Source organism: Chelonia mydas, chromosome 6 (assembly GCF_015237465.2).
Source record: "Chelonia mydas isolate rCheMyd1 chromosome 6, rCheMyd1.pri.v2, whole genome shotgun sequence".
In the NCBI taxonomy this organism is placed as follows: Eukaryota; Metazoa; Chordata; order Testudines; family Cheloniidae; genus Chelonia; species Chelonia mydas.
The window spans coordinates 51136835-51161654 of NC_051246.2; the positions used below are offsets into that span (position 1 = coordinate 51136835).

The following is a 24820-nucleotide window of genomic DNA, read 5'->3' on the forward strand; positions in this document are numbered from 1 at the left end:
TACTGTAGGCTGCACAGTCATAGTTGGCGTCCCTTGTGAGGGCCAAAATATAAAGATTTTATGGGCTGCTTCAAACTGTAATTCATGATTTTAAACTAAACATTATATTAAGACTTTGTACTTCTAGTATGCCTTTCAGCTGAGGATCTCAAAGTTCTGTACAAATACATTGGTCCAAATTCTGTCTCCGGCCAGCACTGAAAGTTGAGAGTATGCTGACATCTGAATACTGTGCTCCAAGAATCTTGCTCCCAAGATGGGATTCCCCCAGAAATCCTAAACAGGAGCAGCTTGCTTCCTTGGACAGCATATGCCACAGATCCAGCTTGTGCACTAGCAGGCTATGGGCTGGACCTCCTCCTTGGCTAGCAGGCCACACCCTCTTGAAGTGCATGTATCTGTGTGGTACTCAGATCTCTCCTGATACCTCCTTGAGAATAAGCAGAGAGTCTGCCCTGTTATCTGGATGGGGAAGAGGCTTCCCTCCCTTGAACACCAACAGACAGTACTTAAATTAAAGGTACATGTCATATCCATCCAAGATAGTTCCCCACCTAATGAGTCTTTCCAATCTTATTTCTATTATTATACCCCTGTTCTTACCTTGTCAGTGAGAGATAGAAAAGTATCACTTCTCCCGCCAATGAAATTTAGTAGCTTATTAACGTCATACAGTAACACTGCATTACAGTTTGGGACAGGGAATGAAGATGTCTGCATCCAGGTGAAACTTCAAGATCTTCAATGACTACAGATACTACCTCTCTCTTAATGTAGTGCTGAGTCATTGGTTCAGGACCAACTCTCTGGGCTACCTATTGAATCAAGCCCATCCCATTTGGCAGTACATTCTGTTTATTGGTGTTCTATGTAAATCTTCAATACAAGAACAGATTCAGCTCAACTGTGTGTAGACTGAGATATCTGACAGTATCACAGCGTAAGGTGAAATGGCAGCATTTAGATATGGAACACTACTAAGTGGCCTTTAGACCACATTTATATGCTTGAAACATCTTCAATAACATACATGCTTCTGTAGAGACCCAAAAGGTGGTAGTGTACAGAATAATATTAATTTACAATAAAATGTATAGATAAAACAATATATAGTTTACTTATACCTTCACCCTGGAAGTACTAATGCATGTGTTTAAGTTTAATCAGTGAGTTGTCCCATTGATCTCAATGTGTAAAGTTAAATATGTGCATAAGTCATTGCAGGATTAGGGTCTTAGACTGTAAACTATATAGGGCATGGCCTGTCTTCTTATTGTGTGTCCCGAGGGTAGCACAATGGAGCCCCCAATGCCTCCAGATGCTAAAACAATATAAGTAATAATATTTGTACCCCCACTTGTACAAGTGCAGCATTGCAAGCTGTTATGGCTAAGTGCATTTTACATTTTTACTTATTTTGGATTAACAAGAGAAAGCAGTAGTTCGATATTTGTAATAGCTCAAACATACATACATATTAGACCAACATACCTTAATATTTCCCTGAATATTCTTCTCCCACAAGCACATCTGTCCTTTCTCCTGCTCCTCACAGTAGGAGTGACATCCTTTCTCCCGTGGGCCATGCAAATTAATAATAATTGATATGTAAAAATTCCATTTAAAAGGAACTATCAGAATTCATAGGTTACAAAAGTGATTTAACCTCCCTTCCTTACCTGCTCTACCCTCTTTTCTATTGTTCTGCCCCATGCCATAGACCCAACACTTCAAAACACACTCACTGAAGTAATCTTACTTCCTTGAGTAATTCCATTGAAATCAAATGGCTACTCATGTGAGTAAGGGTTGCAGGATTAGGGCCTTTCAATTGTAATCCCTTTGAAGGGGTTCCTGTGATTCTGCTCTCATTAGCAGTGATATAAATACAGAATGATTTCACTGGAGTTATCCCAAATATGCGTCAGTATAACGGGAGCAGAATTTGGCTAATTGTTTCTTTTATGTGGCTGTAAATTAAAATAGACAGCTATGGGGTACATAGATAATAAGAATTATGCAAATTATTTAATTAGTCATGCCAATAAATAGCTTTCCTCACAAGAACCTATTAATATTGTGTGTAGAATAAAGTAGTGGCATTCTCAATAAAGGTTTTAATGGACCATGGAGACTGAACTCTCTTCTTACCATAGGTCAGAAATGGGCCACATTGGTGGGATAGGGTGGCGGAGTGTTCCCTGACATTATCCCTGCTGTACTTGTCCAGGAGACAAGGAGAGGATTTCAGTTTCCAGGACTTTTGTTTTTTTATGAGCACTAAAATGTATAAAGAAAACAAAGAGGAGGTGGTAAGTGGATCAACTTTGTGGGAAAGATTGTTCTCAGCTTAGCTTAAGCCTGACGGAACAACCTGTACCTTTGAATGTTGCAGATAGACAGAAAATCAAGGAAAAGCAGGGGGTGCTGAGGGAGAATTCTGCTCCAGGTGGCAGTGTATCTTCCACAGAGCCATGCTGTGGGAAGTCAGATTTCCAGAAAATTCTGCTTTGAAACAGCAATTATTGTTTATTAGTAGCAGGCGGAAGTATAGTACAGTATAAGCCAAACGTAGAATCTAGAGAGGAGGAAAGTCAGTACAAGTGGCAAACAAATATATTTGTTACAGGCTACCAAGCAGCTTTCATAACATGGTTTTTGTATATACCTAGCATGATGGGGCCATGATCAGATTTGGAGCCTCTGAATACTACTGTAATACAATAAATAATGATAAACATGGTGCCTTAATTTTAAGGATTCTAGTAACAAATTTTCAATACCAAAGCCCCTTTTGAGAAGGACCTATAATATGATTTTTAAACAATTATTTCACACAGTTAAAAATCCTGTTTATTTTTACTGCTAATCGCTGCATGATTTTTAAATTGTCCAGCATTACCATTGTAGAAATCAGACCCATATTTCCTAAATGGCAATGAACTAATTCTTTGTTTGACATGAGAGACTCTAATCCTTATATTCATGCAAAGGCTGGCAGACCAATGTGCTTTTCTCTGTTGGATTTCAGTGTGTGTTGGGAACAACTGAGGTTTCAAACTTATATGTATTTATTCCAGCCGTTTTCTTAAATATAATCATTCAATAGAAAACAAATGAAGATGAGATAAGAAAAAAACTTCAGTTAAATTCTCTCTGAGAAACATTTCTTTCAGCTATCTGCAATAATTTGTTTACATACAGTCAGGGTGACTTCATGATATTCATTTAGCTGTGAACACACTTTACTGAGAGCTGTATGTTACACTCTGCCTGCCTGCTGATCATCCATTGATTCTAATGAAAATTTCTTTTGTGGTTTGAGAGTATTAAATGGCTGTTAAGTGCTTATTACTAAAATATTTAAACTAATTGTTTTGGTGTGCAACCAGGGGGTCCAATACTGCAAATTGCCTGACGTCCTGTTCCCGTGGGTACTCCCACTGAAGTCAAAGGGAAGGAGTATTACTCAAGTGAGTTACGGTTGCAGGATCAAGTCCCAAATTTGCATAAAAGAAAATAATCCATTTGTAGTTATGAGAGGACAGTTTGGATGAGAATCTTAACAATTGTGTTTCTAAAGTCTGAGCAAAGTGAAACAAATGTTTTCAACAGGGAGGGAATTCATTATGGGAGAATACTCCTGCACATGCCATTTCCTTTCTTCTATTGTCTCACTTAGATTTTACAATAGTATTTTTTTCAGGGTGACTGTTGTCTCTTCTGGTCTTCTTATTCTTAATATTCCTTCCTCAGGATCCTTTCTGTTTGGTTCATACAAGTATGTGATTTGCAGCTGTGCTTTACCAACCTTAGTCGTTTGACCAGTGCTTGATTATTTTTTTTAAACTTTTTGTTTTCATCGCAACTGATGTCTCCTGGGGTTTTAAGTTTAATGAGTACCTCTTTTTCCCTGAGGATTGTCTGGCTGACAAAACTGGTTATTACCTGCAAGGCCTTCTTCCCAAAAACATGCACTCATGCTTCTGTCTCTAGGCAGAGTTTGGCTGACTTGTTGCATTCACATTAGGGAAGTAACCAGGGAATTCCATCCCCCTTTCTCTAAGAACGAAGGGGGACATCACAAGATTGAGTTGACCCTGTATATGTAACACAACATTCTACCACAAAAATGCAGCCTCCAAGAGTAGGTAGTGCCCTGAGGAAATAACTTGTTGGTGGACCTGAAAAGATTCATAGGATCATAGCAACTGAAAGCTTTTGTCAGACTCAGAGGCAGAATCACTGGACGAAAATAAGAAAAGCTGTTGTAACACTATATTTCTAACTGGAATTATTCAGGGGGCTAAGTTGTGACTTGGACTACCTTCTCCTTGTACCCTGGGGCAGCCTGCCTGGATCCTGAGTCCAAAGCTCGCCTCAGAGCAGATAGCTGGGAATTGGTTACAGTCGTCGCTCTCTGGCCTGTGCAGCTTTGACTATATTGGTGCCAGGGGCAGAAGGGGTGTGGTCATAACTTGCTGCTGTTATACATCATCCGCAAATTACCACTCACTTCCTTCACCTCCAGAACACGCCAACAGAGGTGGAATCATGACTCAGAAGTCTGGGTCGTAGTGTCCCAAGGCTACTCCTGGACTGATGCAATTTATGCCCCAACCCTTTCAGGGCTGTGCCTAAAGGCTCCATCTAAGCCAGGAAGTACTGGCAATTTCTAAACTTAAAGGTATTCAGTTAAGTGCAAAGATTTTAGAACTCAAGCAAAATAAGTTATTTAAACTTTTCCTAATCTAAGAAGCTTTGAGTTCAGTTTGATTTGAATTTTGAGCAGAGATTTGCTTATATTGTTTGAACCATTTCAACATTCTTTCCTGGAAAAACAAACAAACAAAACCTACTTCATAAGAAACAAAGCAACAGGATCGTCCACAAAAAGGCCACACTGCTTTTGCCATCTTCTGAAACTTTTCAGCTGAGAACCAGTGGAGATCCTGCCACATCATTTCTTTTGGGGAAACGATGTCTCAGGATCCAGAGGAAAACTCCCTAGAGTGCAGGGACCCCATGGAGAGCATACCTCAGGCTCTTCATCTTAGCCCCTCCTCCCTAAGCATCGCTCACCTCAAAATGTTGAAGATGTTCATTGGATGCACCTGTCCCTCCATCTGAGGTGCAGAGTGAAAGTTAACATTCAAACCATCAGCACTAAGTCCTAGGGGATTTTCAGGTAAGATTTCTATGTTGCTGCTAGGGATTGATATTGTACACCTCTGAGCTCTTTTTCAGCTGGCTTTTCTTCCCCTTCCAAATGACTGATCCTCCCAAATATTCATGGGATTACAACCACATAGCGTTCAGATGGAGGGGCATAAACCTATATTGGAGAAGAGGAGAATGCTGCAGCTTTGGCTCCAATCCCATCATCCTTCCCAACCTTGCATTCTGTGCCCATTGGCCATATTTGGCCTATATTTGGGTTACTTTCATTTCCTTAATGCCTAAATGTGGGAGGAGAGAGAGAGAGAGGGTCCATGAGAGATGCAACAGGGGTCCATATTAGTATTTCATCATCTCTGTCCTACTCTCCCAATCTGTACAGCTCGCCACAAAAAAAGTACTGCTGCTGAGAAACAGCAATTATTATGACCAGTTACTCTGTGGATCAAAAATCTTGAATGTGATTTCTCCCTAAAGACACATGAATACAAATCAAGAACCTACCTATCTTTACTAATTGTCAGGATATAGAGACATGTGGACATTAATGAATAATGGAATTGCCTGGCAATGCCACAGGTCAAGAAAATAGAAGACATTTATGCCTAATGTTGACTGAACACGGGCGTGTGCAGTTAATTGAAACTATTGTTCAAATGTTGGCCTCTGCCAGGTGCACACAACACCATCATAATTCATATATGGTCAAGGCTGAGACATATGAGACATAGAGTATGGTATTTTATTATATACTACATACCTGTAGGTTTAATGAGATGCAAGAGCAAGGATAGTGAAGAAATAGCTTATTGGCCCTCTCTGTTGGCCATTGAGAGAGCAGTAGTTGTATCAGCCCTTATTTGCATCTCATGTAATGTATTCTGATTGGCTAACAGAAAGGGTTGTGATAGTCATACTCTCGGGACATCAAGAATGGCCTTAGGGTAAAGAGACAGTGAAGTTGGGAATTTCCATAAAAGACCTCATGCTAAGAAAAAATACTAGGTTATGCCCTTGCCCCTACAGGACGAGAGCGTGCTGACATGCTATGTTTGCTATGTATACTAATATTTCTATAAATACCACTGGAAATGTTTTCCAAATCCGAGAAAACATGAATTGTGTTTTAATATGTTTAAAATAAAATAGGAATTGAAATCCATATCATTTACATGAATGAAAGTCTCAATTTGGAAGAGTGGCTTCAACAATAGTTTAAATGCTGCTAAAGGACAAAGGGAAGGTCTGAGGTATAACGTATGGCCATAGACCATTCAAACTAAAATTCAGTTATGCTTACTATTCTGAACAGTATCCCAAAAATAAACTTGATGGTGTGCACCAGAGTGCTTTTACCTTTTATGCCAGACAGCAAATTTGACATCACTAATTATATGCAGGTTGGGATTTTAGCTAAATGGCTTGGACTGACCTATCCAATATTAAATTATATTATGACATTCTGATGTAGAAAATTACTGCAAACTTGTTCTAACTAGGATTATATCAATAAAATACTCACATTTCACATGTTTTCTCATAGTCATAAAACAAAATTTTGATTCCTTACCTACTATGTTTACATTTGTTCTTTCATATATTGCCAGGCTACTGGTGTGCAAACACAGAGGTAAATATATACTGGCAGATGGGTGATTATTTGAATTCACACAATAGTACTGAGTCATCTGGACAGAGTTCCAGTCTGATCTTGCATGTATCCTATTGTAGACTCAGTGATTTATGTTCCAAAATGCAACCTCACAACAAAGAGGGCTCAATTAATCACTTCCAATTTTCTCTTTATTTAAGTCTTTACTCATACTTATGTTTTGCTGCACCACTGTATTTTAATATGTTTTAGATTTCTTGGATAACTCCTAGAAAAACACCCATCAGTTCACAAACACACATTTTACAAGTCCTGAAGGTATATACAGATTCTTTAGCTTAGGAAAGAGGTAATGATCTGCTCCCATGTTCCTGGTCACCTCAAAAGTCCGAATAAAGACACTGGGATTTTATCAGGCACAAGAAATTCAGAATAGTGTTCAATATATGCTATAAAACCATTTGAACACTACATAACTAGAGAATGAATGACTTGGCCCTTAGGATTCTGCGACTGAGAACAGGGATATCACCTTCATATATGTAGGAAGTGTGTATAAATATATATATTTCCTATATATGTGTGTACATATGAATCATAAAAATAGGTAATGTTCCATAATATAAATTTGCATTGAGCTTTCCAGTGAAACCCTGATTTGGCCACAGCTCTACATTCTTCAAAAGAAAATCCTTTTGTTTGAACTTCTTGTTCATTAATGATTTGCTAAGGTTTGGGATCTATGCCCAGATGCTAAAGAAGAGTGGCACCTCCATTCTAAAGCAGTTTGCGAGCTGGGCATCCAGGTTCTGATGAAATGCTTAAGTTCCAAAGAGATGTTATACTTGTGCCAAGAAACTGAAGAGATGTGGGAAATGCCCCACAGTTCTAAAGTAGTATGGAGCTGTGCACCAGTATTCTGAAGAAGGTGTCAGAAACATACCCCATTCTAAAGGAGAGTGGGTGCTGAGCATCCAGGTTCCCAAGAAGCACAACAGTTGTGCCGAAGTTCTGAAGAAGTGTGGAAAATGTTCATAGTTTTAAAGTGGCATGAGAGCTGGGTTCAAGATTTCAAAGTAGTATGAATTCCAAAGAATCATAGTATCTGGATCCCATAGTTCCAAAGAAGAGTGATAGCTGCCCCAGATCTCTGGCAAGCACAAGAAGTATACCAAGGTGACTTACACGTCTCCTCTCACATCCTGGGTCAATGCCTTCACTACAGTGGAACAGCTAACTCCTACATGTCCTTCTGTGGAACTCATCTAGCCTGCAAGGAATCTGGAAGGTATTATAATATCCACCTTCTAGCCCTGCCTAGCCTTTAAGTGAGTTTTGAAGCCACTAGATTCATTGAGCCTGGAGCAAGAACTCTCCTCTGCCCCAATCCTCAAAACACCAGGATAATCATATCATGCAATGAATCTGGACTCATGTAATAATTACAAATGAGATTCTAAGCCTTGCAAGGATACCTTAAAGTTTTTAGTAAAACATACTGGATATTAGGGACACTTTGTCTCCATAGACTTAATGAAGTATGCAGACTTCTTAAAGTCCATAGCAAAGCAGCCAGAAAGAAAAGTTTTTAAAAGTCTATGGGTGTCAGTTTGAAGAAATTCTAGTACCATTCTACCATGTAAAACACCATAAATCTAGGATAGAATGTACATTTATATCCTGTAATTAGTCAAAAATATATGTAGATACATTGAGGTACTAGAATTTTTTTTCTTGATAACTTTATCAAAACACTAAAGAAATCTCTAGACTAACGACTTTATGCTAGAGTTACATGTTTGGAAGTATCAGTAACCTTTTAGGGAAAAAATACACACAAGAACATTGTCGCTTTAACAACCAAACATTAGAAAGGCAGGAACTGTAAATTCAGTTCAGAATTTGATAGTATAAAAACACCCAGTTAAGGTACTCCAGACAACCTTATCTCGCTTTTACTAACGTCTTGGGGCGGGGGGAGGGTGATTAGAGCAAGGTTAATTTTTAAAATGATTGATTTTATTTTATTAAATAAATATTTGACTTTTTTTGTTACTTTTAAGTTACTGTGTCTTTGGGGAGGTGTTGGTTTTTTTGTTAACCTTTACTCCATCTTAAAGTACTGGTGTGTATGCCAGTATTTATATATACATACTCTCTCTCTCACACACACACATACACACACACACATATATTTACAATACAATATGTGCAGAAGAGCTGAAGTTTAAATGCAAGTTTTGTTCAATAAAACATAATATTAGCTAGTTCATATGTTGGATTGTGTTGTAAATGCTATGTGGTATTAGAAGATCAAACTTTTACATAATCCAGCTATACTATTCAGGAAAGCATCTACTGACTGCAGTGTTAATTTGCATGAGTGAGGATTGCGGCCTCAAGTCTTTGTTTACTTTCACTCTCCAGTCCCTCAGTTCTCTGTGAGGTGCTTGTCACTCACGACTTATATACCTCAAAATTGCTAAGCGTTTCCACAGCCTATTGAAGTCAATGGAAATCTTTCCATTGAGTCCAGGAAGCTTTGAATCAGGCCTGAAGCGTCTACTAGTTCTACTTATAGGAACTCAGAGGTAAATATTGATATTTTAACACTGAGTAGCTTTTTATCACAACACAAAAGATGCTTTGACTGATACATACTTTGGGTTTTATGCAGGTTCAATGGGAGTAGATCACATTGGGTTTTGAGGTTTTGTAAAATCTACTGCAGTATATATTTCCATGTTGATATTTATCACAGGCTATAAGATTCTGTGATGACCTTTATCACAGTATGTGTTTCTGTAGTGCTAGCTGTGATGATAAGTATGTTCAAACTGGTTAAAAGGATATATAGAGGTTTTTTAGCCAACCTTTAATTCCACTGTGGAATTCACCTCTACGGAATATTATTGTGGCAAATAATTCCTTACAGCTGAGCCAAATCTGAAATAGTAAATTTGAATTTGGCTGAAGGTTGGCAATTTCAGATTAAGCTAAGAATTTGTGAACTCAAAAAATCCAAAGAATTACTTTGCCTGTATAACTTGTATTAAAGCTATACAAGGGTATTTTATCAGCCCAGTTAAGTGCCAGACTCCCTTTTTGCAGCCCCAGTTTGCACCCACAAAATGAATTAATGACACAAGTACTTGTGTCATTAACTACCTGACTTGCCCCTTTCTGAAAATGTACCTCACAGTTGAAGTATAGATTGAATAAATTCAGAGAAGAGGAAAAACGAAATATGTAAAATGTTGCAGAATTTTATTTGCAGTGAAATGATGTCCCCTCACTCATCCCTATAGTTCACAGTATTGCCAACCCCAAATGTTCAAAAATCATGAGGCAGGCTCACCAAAAATCATGAGTTTATGTAAAAATAATAGATCTGGTGTTCTTGTTATTTGCCTTCTGCTTTTTGAGCCTTTAGGCTGCACCGGGGTCACATTTTTTAAGCTTTCTCCACAGCCACAAGGGCTAGAAACTTACTTTTCTTTAGGAAAGGCTGAAATTATCACATATCCACTTGACTCCAGGAGCAGGGGCTTTAATGAAAACAATAATTATCATGGGACCTCATGACAAAATAGTGAGAATTGGCAGCACTGCTTTCACTTCTGTTTAAAGGCTAGTTACTTTCCAGAAGGCTCTTAAACACAACACTACAGTGATCGAGTTGCAGTTCTCATAGGAGAATATTTAAAACCAAACACCAAGAAAATTCTACATTTTTAAGTTGAGGAAAAAAATGGAGACTTCTGAAGTATATCGGGGCCATTGCAGGCAGGAAAGGAAAACAAACAGGCACAGGAGCTCTGGGGAGCTCTTCCTCTTGAAAATAGTTGGAGGGTCAAATCTTCCAGTCCTTAAACAGGTAAAACTCCTACTGTCATCAGTGCCTCCACTCATAGATATTAACGTGCTCAATAACTATACACTTCATAGACTCATAGACTTTAAGGTCAGAAGGGGCCGTTATGACCATCTAGTCTGACCTGCACAATGAAGGCCACAGAATCTCACCCACACACTCCTGCAATAAACCGCTCATCTATGTCTGAGCTATTGAAGTCCTCAAATCATGGTTTAAATATACTTAAATATCTGAGCCATCTTATCCAGGGCTATACATTTTATACACGTTGGCTCAGGGACTATGTTTTCTGGCATATTCAGAACAGTGCTGAGCACATAGATGATGCCTGGTGAATAATACAAGTCATGACAATAATCATTGACTTTATGGACTCTGTGGATGCAGTTTCTGTTCTTTGCTCTGGAATTGGCCTCAGTACAGCTGAAACCCTAAGAAATTGAGACATAAACACATCTGATACTCATACAACACTTTCTCACTCCTGCCTTTACTCAAAGTAAAAAAAAAATTACAAAACAAAATGGTGTTCAGGTAAAATGTATATTTAACAGCAGCCATTACTCAACAACCCAGCATAGGGCAGGACCTGCCACTTCCTTGGGGGTTTAGAGCTCTCCTCTCATCTGACTCTCGTTCTCTTTCTTTCTTCATCCTTCCTGACCTCTGTGCTGCTTTTCATGGTGTCAGCCATGACATCCTTCCTAACTGCCTTGGGACTGTTTGCTGGAGTCTCAGAGAACTGGCCTTCTTGGTTTTGCTCCCATCTATCAGAGTCCTCTTTTTTTGCAGCAGAGAGAGAGGCTGGTTCAGTGGATAGGGAGCTACCCTAAGAAACTTGGGTTCTACTCCCACCATGGACTTCCTTTATGACCTCAGGCCAGTGCCTTAGGGACAGAGTTTCAAAGGTTTTTAGGCACCCAAAGATGCAGCTAGGCATCTAGTGGGGTTTACAAAGCACCTAACCTTCTAGGCACTTTTGAAAATCTCACTAGGTGCCTAAATACTTTTGAAAATCTGGCCTTTAGTTTCTCTGTGCCCAGTGCTTCAGCTGTACAATGGGGTTAACAACACTGCTCTACCTCACAGAGGGGCTGTTAAGGTTAATAGGTTAGACATTGTGAGGCACTCAGATACTATGGTGATGTGGCCACATAAGTACCACAAGTAGAGTGGGAACTTTATCTATACCACTGCTATCCTTTCCCTTGGTTTTGGCCCCTTCTTTTCACCTATCCCCCTCACAGCTCCCTCTTTTCTGAATGTAACCTGGGCTGTATTTCTTCTGAGTCCCCTGTGTTCTGTCTTCAACACCCCCTCCCACCCCCCCACCCCCGCCAAAGCGCCTTGCAAAGGGGTTCCTGTTTTATAGACTCTTCTAATGACTTCCAGATCCTTAATTTAATTACCAACTCTTTCTTATCTTAATCACCCTCCCCCTTTTTGTAAACAAAATATGGACTCCCTGCCCCAGGGGCACAAGCTGGGAGCAGCACCTCTCCTCTGCAGAACTCACATGTCACACTCAGGCGGTGCTGCAGTTAAGAGCTCTGCCTGGGGCTAGGATGTGCGCTGCGAGCAGAGCTCCTGTACAAAACTACTCCCCCGAAATGGTGACTTTTGACTTTTAGGCAAAAAATATGGAGTCTCTTGAACCAAAATAGGAATAAAAATTCTACTGTACAAGGGGAAAAGGGCATGCAACCTCCACTCCACTGCTAATGTGCAGAATCATTTTATTTTTAACTAAAATGTATTCAAGTCCCTGTGGGGCTGAGAAGAGACCATTAGTAAACAAATCTTGAGTTTTAATAAGCACTGTAGAAAGCAATTTAGGTAATTATTCAGAAGGGAGCTGGAAAGAGCAGAGGGCACAGTCAGGGTAGCAGGAGGTAAGGCTGAGAGGGGAGGAACAACAAAGGGTGGGAACAGAGAAGGAAGGCAGGGCAGAGAAAGGCAAGAACTGCTTATGTTTCAGATGGGGTACATTGGGAGGAACTAAGACAGGGATGAAAGTGTTTAGACCAACCTGTTTCTTTTTTTTTTAGACACTGACCGTGCATTTCATGGGGTGGAATTTCTGCCAGAAGATCTTGGTGAGGCTCTAAATAAGACTGCAATGAGAGTGAATGAGAAATATTCCTCTCTACCTGCTGAGGAGAAGGGGATTCACATTATCAACATCCGAGCTATTGAAGACATCGGATACGTCCAGCATGAAAGTATAGTGAGTAGAGCAGTTATTAGATGGTACTTATCTTCTGGGGTTTTGTACCCTGGCTTATCACCCTGGAATCCAAGTGCCTTCATTCTCAACACCATCACCCCTCTGCAAAAATGTATAAATGTTAAAAATATATATTTGGGGATTTGGATAGTGTGAGTTCTGCACTATTCCTTGTCAGATGTGATCAGTTACCAGCAACCACAATACAGGCAATTTTAAAGGGTTTGTGTTGACTCATATATAGCAGGAAGGGAGTGGGAGAGATTGAGGGATCCTAATTTGAGCTAAATCATATAAAGGGCTTAGGGTGACCAGATGTCCTGATTTTATAGGGACAGTCCAGATATCTGGGGCTTTTTCTTACTTAGGCTCCTAATACCCCCTGCCCCCATCCCGATTTTTCACACTTGCTATCTGGTCACCCCAAAAGGGCTGCTTATTCACAGATTAAACAAACCAGCAAACAAGGCAATGGCAGCTTTTTGAATCTGTGTGGCTGTATCAAAGAGAGCCCTTAAATGTCTAAACATATGCACCCAAAAGCTACACATCTTCTTGCATTGATAACATTACACCAATAACCTACAGTATAGATTCCTGTTGTCTGAATGGATTTTCACTGTCATTTGTTATGCCTTCATTAAATTTTTTAATTAAAATGTTTTGTACCTTAAATACCCCTGCAGTAATTTCTAAATGTTGTAATGTAGATGCCCAGGTCGTTAGGAATCAGTAATGTCACATACCTGTAAAAGGTCAGAATGTGTATAGGTGTGTTGATACCATTGCTATCCCTCTGATCAATATTGTCTCATTGTTTCCTTGAACTCCCTTGTCCATCTGTATCCATCTGTTGTCTCTTGTCTTAGATTGTAAACTCTTTTTTTTTCTTTGTCTTTTTTTTTCTCCTGTTTGTACAGCATGTAGTACAATGGGGTTGTGGTCCATGATAGGCACTATGGTTATACAAATTAATAATAATAGAGGAGGGAACAGAGGTTGAGAAGGACCGAAACACAAATGTTAAATGATCAAGGAAATGTACTGGAAATAGAATATTACCTTCCACAATGGAGAAAGAATACTTAATTGGAATTGACTTGGGAGTGAAGAATAGAGCATGAACAGCCTCCTAAGTGTGGGGATTTAAAACTAAAATGTCCTTTTAGTGGTTTTACCTTTAGATTGAGCAGTTAGATCCTCATTTGGTGTAAATCAGCATAGCTCTGCTTATTTCAATGTCGCTACACTGATTTACATCAAATGAGGATATGGCCTACCAATATCTTCTCAACCTTAACCCGAGGTTAATGCAGTTATTGGTCTGGGAATTTCCTTAGCATTTTAATAGCATTATAGCAAGAAATTCCTGTTATACTTGCCATGTGGAACTGTGTATTCTCCCCCAAGTACATAAATGATATTATAGATTACAGGCGTGTAGCCGCTTGGTTAATAGACGGGCACCAATATTTCTTCCAAGCAGTACTTGCAAGCTTCTTAAAATCTTTCCACCTTGCCAGTTCAGATGTGGTCTTCATGATATCCTCATACTTTAGTAATTTTATTGAGGCCAAGTCTATAGATTCCTTAAAGTCCTTAACCGATCAGGTTTTACCACAGTGTAAGTAGGACTCAGGGATGGGGCAGGGCCGGGGAAGGAGAGGGGGACAGGTTCTCAGCAGGAATCTATACAGAGCTGAGAATCTCAGTGTCTGTGATATATTAACCCAGATTTGTTTTTATGAACTGTGGGGTCGGAGGTGTTAGTCTCTATGTTTCCCCATCCCAGTGATTTTACTAGTTTCTAAGATCAATTAGATTCTGTGCTGGGCTTAGAAAATGAAATGAGCACATGAGCTGCTTAAATACTTGGTTGAATCCTTTCCGTGCTTATAGTCTCCATAGAAGATCATGTGGGAATGAAAGATGTGCAAATGTGAGTCCATTTGGGACTGAGAGAGGAAGGAGCCATATTTTTTTGTACCCTAGAGCATTGGCTCATTTCCCTGCTTTTTTGGATCCTCAGTAGTTCCCATTCTGTTTCTGAATCTTGGTGCTGTTCCCATGCTTGTTTGGAGCACTGGTGCAGTTCTTAAACCTTAGCAAATTACTAGTGAATGACTCCAAAATTAAACCATCTGTACTGTCCAATCCAAACATATGCGCTAGAGCTCACCAAACACTCTGGAATAAAATACATTTTAAGTAAGTTGACCATGCTGCTTGGGGGAAATAACATGACAAAAACCATTACAACATTCTTTTTTTTTTTTCGCAAAAAGTGAACATCTGTTTTTATTGAGGTGAAAATTTCCATTAGAATTATTCTCTAAAGAGTGAGTGAGAGTGTGTGTGTGAGAGAGAGAGAGATAGAGAGAGAGAAAGCTGGTAGCAATCTTAACTATGGAAAGACTCCAATCTCTCCAGATTTAAAAACAAACATTTGAAATACAAATGGAGTTTGCAAAGGAAGATCCCAATTGAGAGAAGTGCCGCTGGTCCTCATCATCCACTGGGCCAGATTCTTTAATGTAATCTGTCCCCTTTCTGCTGGCTAAAAGGGACCAGAAAGCAAATAAATCTTCTATGCCATCCTTTACCACCCCTATTACAGAAGGTGTTCTGGGGGGTAGGGAAAGGTGTGGCCATAGTGCACTGCTCTCGGATGATCTCCAGATGATAGGTGGCACCTTGGGTGCAGGCCATAAACAACTGGCACAGTAGTTCTAATCTGCTGGAACCATCTGCTTGATCCAATGCAGAACTGGCCACAGAACCTGGGAGGTGAAAATGGCTTCTTTGTGACTTCCACAGTCTAGCCCAGTTATTTCAATAAGAATTGAAGACACTCAGCACTTTTCAGAATTGGCCCACTGATAGATACTGAGCACCCTAGGAAGTCCCATTCACTTTGTGGGAATAGTAGGTGCTCATAGGATCAGGCCATAACTTTTACCTTTTAGACCAGCCTGCATTTTACTGAGGAATTCATCATTTGACCCCAAGTTTTCAAAATTAAATGAGACTGGTGGTCTTGATGGAATCCCCAGAGTTCCCAGGCCTTATTGAGAGTGGCTGGTTGCACTTAAGAGATTTGACTGCATGAAGACTGAAGTATTTTGTATCCCAGAATATTTTGCTGTCACAAAATCTGCTCATCTTTGAATTGCCCCCTGCAAACCAAATGTCCGAATGGTGTTCTTGAAGGGGGATGCTGAGGAGAGGAGTGGTCCCATCTGGACTCTTCCTTCATCAACAAATGAACGATGAGTAAATTATATCTTGTTACCATTGGCATAGTTATTACTATGCTTGTAAAACAAGAGAGACATTTGCTTGGTCATCCCAACCTGGCTTCCTATTTGAAGTGTTTATCAGCTAGCTCCCTTCCAACTCAGGCAGATTGAGAATTGTTGGCCAAAGTCAGAGTATTGCCTGAGTGTAAATTGACTTCAGAACTTGGCCTAATAATAGACAAAATCTTGGGACCAGTTTGTCCCCTGAAGGCACTGGCTTACATTAGAGAAAGTATGGAACTGCCTTATCCCAGGAGGAGTTCTAAGACAGCAGGATCCTGCAGGTTTGAAGGACAGTGGGTTGATACTGCAGAAAGAGATGTACTTGGGCCACATTCACCAAGACCGAAGACGCCCTAAATATGTGGAAGGTGCTTCTGGTGAAGGATCAGAGGAAGAGGGGATGATGCCTCTTTAAATCAGACTAGCCATTCCAACAAAAATTGACCTTTTAGCAGAATGTACATATTTTTCATGCATCCTGAAGGATTTTGTTTTAATCTGGTCCTAAGAACTTAATATTGAGTCTAAAGTAGGCTGTAATGAATTGCACTCTGAATGTTGTTATGAGTACAGCCAAACTTTGTAATACTTTGAATTAAAACCTCACTAATAGGTATGACCACATCCTTCAATTAACATAACTGTAAAGATAAGCCCCACACCTAAGAGAAGAGGAATATGTGAACCCATATAGGAGCTTTTGCTAAGTGTTGTTGTAGGTCCGGTGTGGGTGGAAGGAAGGAGAGAAGGCTGAACAGACAGAAATAGGGAGAGACAGAAGTCTGGTCTACACTTAAGTTAGGTCAACATAGCTGAGCGCTGGTAGGTATCCTGACCTAATCCCTGGTGTAGGCACAACTAGGTCAGTGGAAGAATGCTTCCATTGACCTAGCTACTGTGGCTCATGGTGGTGGAGTTTCTACAGCAACAGAGAAACCCTTTACCATCACTGTTGACTCATCTACACTGCAGCAGTATAGTGGCACAGCAATGGTGATGTAGCTATGCAACTGTAGCATCTATAATGTAGAAATGGCCTAACAGACAGAGGGAGAGCCAAAAGGAGCAGCTGAAATCCAGGTGTTTGACCCTGGAAGAAACCTGAAAGAGGTTTTTCAGTCAGGGATGCAGGCTAACAAGAGTGTTCTTGGTGCTTGTGCTTGATGCTTGCGTGGTCCTGCTATTTGATTCCTTTTGCATTTAGAGAGACAAGTCTTTTGTAAATAAACAAAACTGCACCAAAGAAACATCTGTTACCAATTTCTGCTCCCAACTGGGACATCCCAGGGCCCCAAACTTTGACTAGCCACTCAGGTGAAAAATGGTAACAATATGTAGCTCTCTTCATTTGAAGATATCAAATCTGGCCTCTTTGTGAACACAACTGTGTTCCCCCAAATGTTTGCATCCACTGTTTTATGTACCAAGCAAACTGCAGATGCACATAGTGCAGTTGGACATTGAACTTTTCGATTTGCAACTGATGGCCAACTGCTACCATTTGCACCAGCAATTTATTACAGGGGAAAGTATTTCTTGCCTTAAAATTCTGCCTACTAAATTAAAAGCCATAAAATGTACAAGGGCTCCTGAACCTTTGTAGTGTCACTGCTGCCATTAGTATTTACTGTGGAAACAAGTAAAATCTATTGGCCCATTTCTGCCCTTGTCGTTATGTGTGCACATCCAAAGGCAGAATCTGGTATTGTGTGAGAACGCACTATATGAGAGAGGCGTATAAATAGTGTTATGTATTAATATTTTATTAATATTAATTTTTTGTATTTACCCTGTCAAGTCTAGAATTAATAAAGAAATGATTTATTTAGGGTTCTACTGGAGTTTCAGTCTCAGAAATGGAGTTTCTAGCGTCTCATAACACCAGTGTAAATAGGTTTTAATTTGCAGTGAATTATTCCAGTCTGGAGTACGTATCTTTGTTACCATCAAATTGCAATGAGACGTGGGCTGTACACGAGAGAAAAATTTAAACTAAGCAAGGACTGAACCCGGTTCCCTGTCTACTATCCACTTGCATTTTTGGCTCTGCTACATAACCAGCTGGCTCCTGTTAGTCTCTATCTAAGCTGATCTCTTTCTCAGATGATGCAAACTTGTAGCCAGAGATAAGAGAAGTGAGAAATGTTTGCACATGAAATTAATCTGTTTATCAGAATTAAAACACAGATGTCTTTGGTGAAGGACAGATGATCTTACTGGTGATTAGCCTACAAAGGGGGAAAATCAAACCCACCAAGTAGCTCACTTATGAACTAGTGTGCTGGTAATTAGATTAAATTCCAGTCATTTTATCTATTAATTTCTGACCAATAAAACGCCAACTGGTCAATCATCAGAATTGCAGGTGTTAACTTGCAAAATCTTTCACTAAGTGGCACAGGAGGCAGTCCTCAAACTCTCATGTGTTTGAAGGTAAGACGTTCTCTGCTCTGTACAAGGAGAAACAATGTGAATGTGGTTTTTTTTAATGTTTGGTTTGTTTGGTGTCCATGTCTGCAAGTGTACTAATGACTCTTCTTCCTCCCCCCATTGTTCACAGTTATTAAATTCGCTGTGTCAGGATCCAGATGCCAACTGCAAACATGGACTCTATTTTCGAGATGGCAAGAGGAAAGTGGATTATATCTTGGTTTACCATTTTAAGAAGTCCTCAGTCAGTAAGACGCTCACTAGGCGAATTCATCACAATGACTCAAGTGCCCAAAGCATCAAACAGGATCATCAGCTTCCTGGGAAGGGTGGGCACCTTGACGTGGGAGAAAGTGAGAGCATGGACTATCACGAAGATGACAAGAGATTCCGCAGAGAGGAGTATGAAGGCAACCTCATGGAGGCTGGTCTGGAATTGGAAAGAGATGAAGATGTAAATAAACTTTTGAACTCTTTTACCTTAATAAGATAAGTAAGCGCCAAATACTGAGAAATATCAAGCAGTTCCTGAGAACCTGAAACCCCTGTTGCCTCTAGTGGGAGTTACAGATGCTCTTGGCCTCCCAGTATTTGGCCTTTATTTTTTGTAGCACCCTCAACTCCCTTTCATACCAGTCATCTCAGCAACTCACTGGGTCAGCCCATAGTGTAGTTGATCTCCCAGTATATAAAAGACAGTTTCTGAAGTAAGTGTTAACTTTTTAAAATTCATATTTTAATTTCTCAAGAAAAAAACATGTGATGCAGGCTTCTCACGGCATTTTCATCATCCAGGAATTGAAGTACTCTGAGTATTTAGTGAAGAATAAAACTGGAGCATTTTTAGAACTGTCTTATCTGATATTTTCCAGACAGATACCCATATTTCTCTGGAAAATATCTGATACGAGTATACAAGTGTACTGTACTTCAAGAGCTTAACTGCCTGAACTCTGCACTAAACTAAGATGTGTATCAACAGCCCCAAAGAGCCTGATATGGCAGCTGAGATCAGTAACGAATAAACCCTAGTAGTTGTGAGAAGAGTACGTTACCTCAATTTTGTCTTAGCATAATAGGATATAACTTCTCCTTCTTAATAAATATAATATAACACAAACTGATAGCACATTTTGAAACCACTGGGAAAATGTTACTCAATATGCTCATTAGCAATATTCAGATTCTCTCAGCTATTCATATTCTATATAATGTCCATAGCATTAATCAACTTCATGGCCTAAACAAGCAAATATACTGTGAACACATTCAGGACAGTAGCATATTTAGCCTCTCATGGTGTGGAGGGGCTGAAACGAATGGAATCCCCTTGGTTGTTCACACACTCTCCTCTCACTTAGTCCACACAAGGCCCTCCATGCAGACACTACAGGTTCTGCGGGTTTGGGTGGGAGCGTGACCAGTCAGTGGCATGGAGAAGTTTTTATGTAGCATTGTCCCAAGACAAACCAGTTGAGAAATTCCCATGGAAATGAGTTCTGACCCTGTTAATATTAAGCACCACATCCCAGGACCTGTCTCTTACTGTCTATGACACCCCTCCCATCCAGCCCCCGAGAGATAGTGGGGGGTGTGAAGGAACAAGGTGGCAGAGAGGCCTGGTTCCTGAGAGTCCTACTTCTGGGGAAAGGGAGAAGCCAGGGGAGTACCACAGAAGGGCCAGCCATCAGTGAATGCCCTGGACATCTTTGCAGATGGCCAGATGTGTGTAAGTTTTCTCCGCGGATTTCAGGATTTCCATATATTTTGGAGAGCCCTTTCTCCTACTCCAGGCCTGCAAATCCTGCCTTCTCTCCCTCAGAAACTCAAACATCTGCAGTATTTCCCTCTAATTATACCCCTCTTCTGGGTTTGTCCTGGCCATAACTTTCTCCCTCCTGTTGGAGCAAAACTGAGGACAAAAGTGGAGTGGAGGAGGAGAAAAGGTATAAAAGTGGTGACCATTGTCAATCCAAGAAGTTAATCATTACAATATTTAATACATCTCAGAGTTAGACTTCTGCATACCGCGGGCTTTTAAAATAGCAAATACATTAATACAGACATCAGGGGGAAAAATTTTTGTGGAATTGCTAAAAGTGAACTTTAACTCATCTACGTAGTACTCTTCATAATTAGCCTCCTTGTTAAAATATGTAGAATTTTTTAAAAATCTGTAATTTAAGAGACTTTTTGAAAGTTCTTAAGATGGACCCACATCAAACCCTGAGATCTGAACATCCCTGAACCTTTTGGACTGTTCAAAACCGAGATGTGAATTTGAGGTACCCCTTAGATTGAACAACTCTATTGGTGTGTTTAAAATATTGACCTAGATCTGAAGTTTCTCATTTTAGGACTATCTCTTGAAAGTTCATGTGTATCCTTTATTATAACAGAAGTCACTGACACTTTAATATTACAGCTAAAACTGAGCCTGAAAAAAAAACTCCAGCTTCAAACACCCCTTGAACTTTGGTCAACATCTAAACTGCATCTAAATTCTGTGGCTTTGGCCCACCTGTAATTCCAATCTGTTTTTAAAAAGAGCTATTTACACTGAAATTGTCACATTTCAGTTTAGCCTGCAAAGGAATGAAATCTATTCATGGGGACCTTGTGTAAACAGTCTAGATTAAGTGCATGGGTTTCAGATGTTATTTCATCTTTCCGCTATAATTAGAGATCAGTGATGCTGTACATAACTCCTTTCACCTGCACAGCAAAAACAATGTGTTCTATTAAAAGACTGACTATATAAATGATTGGGGGTGTATGTGATCTGCTGCCAGTGTGATTAGCAGAGATAGCCATGGTCAGATTCATTTCAAAGGAAGCGACTATGTTTTAATTAACTGATCCAGCCAATGTGCCTGAAGTTGCAGAGGGAGAAGGTAAACATTTTGTAAATTTTATTTACAATATCTAAAAGCTGGGTTTTAAATCTGTGATCTGCGCATTAAAAAATGCTCAATATGTCCATTAAATATTCATGAATGTATAGATAGGACAAACCCTGGAAAAGCGAAATGAGTTTCCATTTCAGGTTCTATATTCCCAAGTGTAAGTAAAAAGAGCCTTCCATCTAATTTGCAAACTATCATAGTAGATTGGCAGTCATCTTGTGCCAAGTCGTGCAGTTTAAAATAGTTTACACGACAGGGTGTCCCCACCTCTGACATGTAGTACTACTTTAAATAATGTTGAAGGTCTTTGAGTTCAAACTAGGACATCATGCATAGCCATCCTGAGGGACACTGTCCTCTCAATACAAGATCAAAACAGAAAAGAAATGTACAGAGATGAGAGCCACAGGGATCTACATCAACTTGCATGTCCAAAGCTTGAATGTAAGGCAAAGGCTTGCAGACACTTGCTTGAGTCTGAAGGGCATTATTGGGAGAGCCATGAAGTCACACTGCAGATCTTTAATATTAGTAAAAGTGAGCACTTGTTACAAGTAAGACCTATATTAAATTGCTTAAACTCTCTTCCGTGGAGTTAACTCATAAATGTTTTTGAAGCTGTGACACATCGAAGGATGGCAACTATTTATGTCCCCAGAGTAATGTATTTCCAGAAAGCAGGTGCAGAATATTACAGGCTGAAACAAGCTTTTATACTTGCATAAGCAAGTATAGCAGCGAGAATGGAAAGATAAAGCCAGAAAGATTGAAGTCTTTTCCTGTTTAAAGCTATACCTCAATTTAAATTGAATAGCCTATTGATCTGATGAATGATGGGAGCCATTCACTCTCATGCTTTGAAATGGAAAGGGGAGAAAACCACTATCACAATATAATGTACATTTAAATACATGTGCATCTGACAAGGGCCTGAAGGATCGTGGGTGGCTGTAAGTGTCGGAAAATCTCTACCGCATATGCGTGAGGATGACAAGCACAGGAATCGGACAAGGCACTCTTCTTTTGCTAGTTGCCCATCTTCCTAGGATTCCCCTTTTCAATGGCAGGATGGCATCTAGACAACACTATTCTGGGGGCAAGGAGGAGGAAGGCTTTTTTTTCTCATGCATAATTGGAGTTTTCAGCACTTCCACTACACACAGGAACAAAAAGGTCGAGTGCTGTCATCTGTTGTCTTTGTGAGTATATGCTATCGAAAGCATGGAATCGCCCCAGGTTCTTCCTTGCTTTCAGTGTTACAAACGAGGTGGTTATGCTTTTGAAGATTTCTGTTCTTCAAATACAGAACCTGTGCTACTGGCTTTAAAATTCTCTGCAGACTTACTTGCCTTTGCACATAGATAACACAGCTGTTCCTAGGAAAGCTCCTCAGTTTATGTGCAGGCCAGAAATAAGGCAAGTAGGTACTTCAACTCCATGGCTCTTAGATCACACCATACAAAAATATCTGAAGACCTAAATATTACTTATAAACTTGGCTGCCAAAGGAAGGCAGAAAATAGATGGGAGCAATTCCTGTGATCTATATGTGTTCATGAGCTCCATGGCTTCCTCTTAATGCCAACTGCTGATTTTGAAGGCTAGCCTCAAATCAAATGTCACCAGTCTGCTCTTGTGAAATGCATTGGCATGCCCTATCTGTTCCTCTTTACAATTACATGACTGCACTCAACACATGCAGCTCAGAAGCAGCAAGCATGAACTCTCTCAGCAGCTGCGTCATTACTGGGGATAGTGAGGAACACACCGCCAAGAGCAAATGTGTCTTTTGAAAATAACTTTTATAATAGAAAAGATGAATGAACCACAATTCTGCACAATTCAGCAGGGACAACCCAACCCACCCTATCCCTGTACGCTAGCATTTGGAGGGCGGGGGTGGGGGGCAGGATTGTCATAGGAACCATTATACCAACTCTCTGCCTCTTCATATAGTCAGCTATGCTGGCTTTAGGACAGCTTCATGTCAGCCATGCAGTACAAAGTGGCCCTAATGCAGGGAAGAATCTGGACCAATGTATAAAGAAATTGGATATTTTCCTATAAATCTTTCTGTAGTATTAATGTAAAAGTTCACCATTTAAGCTCAGATGTACACAACAGATCTGCAGATGAAGCATTTTTGCCTCTTAGACTGTCATTCTGATCCTTAGAGGTTCTGAGCATATGCTGTGAGACGCTGCTGACTATCCTCAACTCCATTTACATCAATCCATTTAACACCTTTCACAAGATGCTCAAATCTCACAGGTTCAGGCTCTTTTGGGTATGTCTACAACCCTCCCAACCTGAGCCCAAACATCTACATCACAGTTAAACAGTCCCTTAGCCTGAGCCCTGAAAGCCCAAGTCAGCTGGCATGGGCCAGCTGTGAATTTTTAATTGCAGTGTAGACATACTCTTGTCTAATTCAAATGTGAGTGACTGGGTATATTTTCCTTGTCCATAGGAAATACCCTTTATTTTCCAAGCAACTCTTACTTTCTCACTTTAAAATAAGATAATTATTCTACCTTGGGATAATTATTTTGTTGGAGGACAATGGTGTTTCATGTTTGTGGTTTGAGCACCTTGTGGACAGTAAATCAGAAGATTTATTCAATGATAGTATCGTAGCTATTTAGAAGCAGTTGTTCCCTAGTTTTGTTTTAAACAGATTAGATTTATAATGTTGTCTGGTGGAGGCTACTTGATTCCTCAATATGTATGAAACTGGAAGAAAAATAGAATTTTATTTTATTTCATCTGAATTATTGTCTCTTTCTTCCTTTTTTAGACTAAAATACATGGGGTTGGATTTGTAAAAATACATGCACCTTGGAATGTTTTGTGCCGGGAGGCAGAATTTCTGAAACTCAAGATGCCCACAAAAAAGGTTTGTGATAATTTTCTTTTTCTCCAGAAGTCACACCTCCACATACACACACAATTTACGCACAACACTTACATAGGGCTTTTCATCCTCACAGCACTTTACAAGCATTAACTAATCCTCACAACAATTTTGCGAGGGAGATAAGTATTTCTATTTGCCTTTTACACATAAGGAAATTTGAGGAGGAAGGCCTAATTAACTTACCTAACGCTACGGAAAGAATCATGTTTATAACTGGGAACAGAAATCAAGAGTTCCTAGCTCCTGGTCCTATTCTTCACATGATACAAATGAGTCTGTACAGTATTTCATAGCTTCAGTACATTTTGAAGTGGTAGACTGCAGCTGATAATGGACTCTTAAATATACATTATGGGGGATGCTTATTTTTT

The 24820-nt window shown here is 39.8% G+C and overlaps 1 protein-coding gene across 3 annotated transcripts in view; it reads left to right on the forward strand.

The window, feature by feature from the left end:
• Positions 1-24820, forward strand: part of ANO1 (anoctamin 1) — a 132921-nt gene that overhangs the window by 46936 nt on the left and 61165 nt on the right. For all 3 annotated transcript variants that reach the window (XM_043549369.1, XM_037899984.2, XM_027830143.3), the window contains 3 exons: positions 12716-12894; positions 18757-19080; positions 24330-24428. In XM_043549369.1, coding sequence (XP_043405304.1) covers positions 12716-12894; positions 18757-19080; positions 24330-24428 — 602 coding nt within the window. The remainder of the gene's footprint in view (positions 1-12715; positions 12895-18756; positions 19081-24329; positions 24429-24820) is intronic.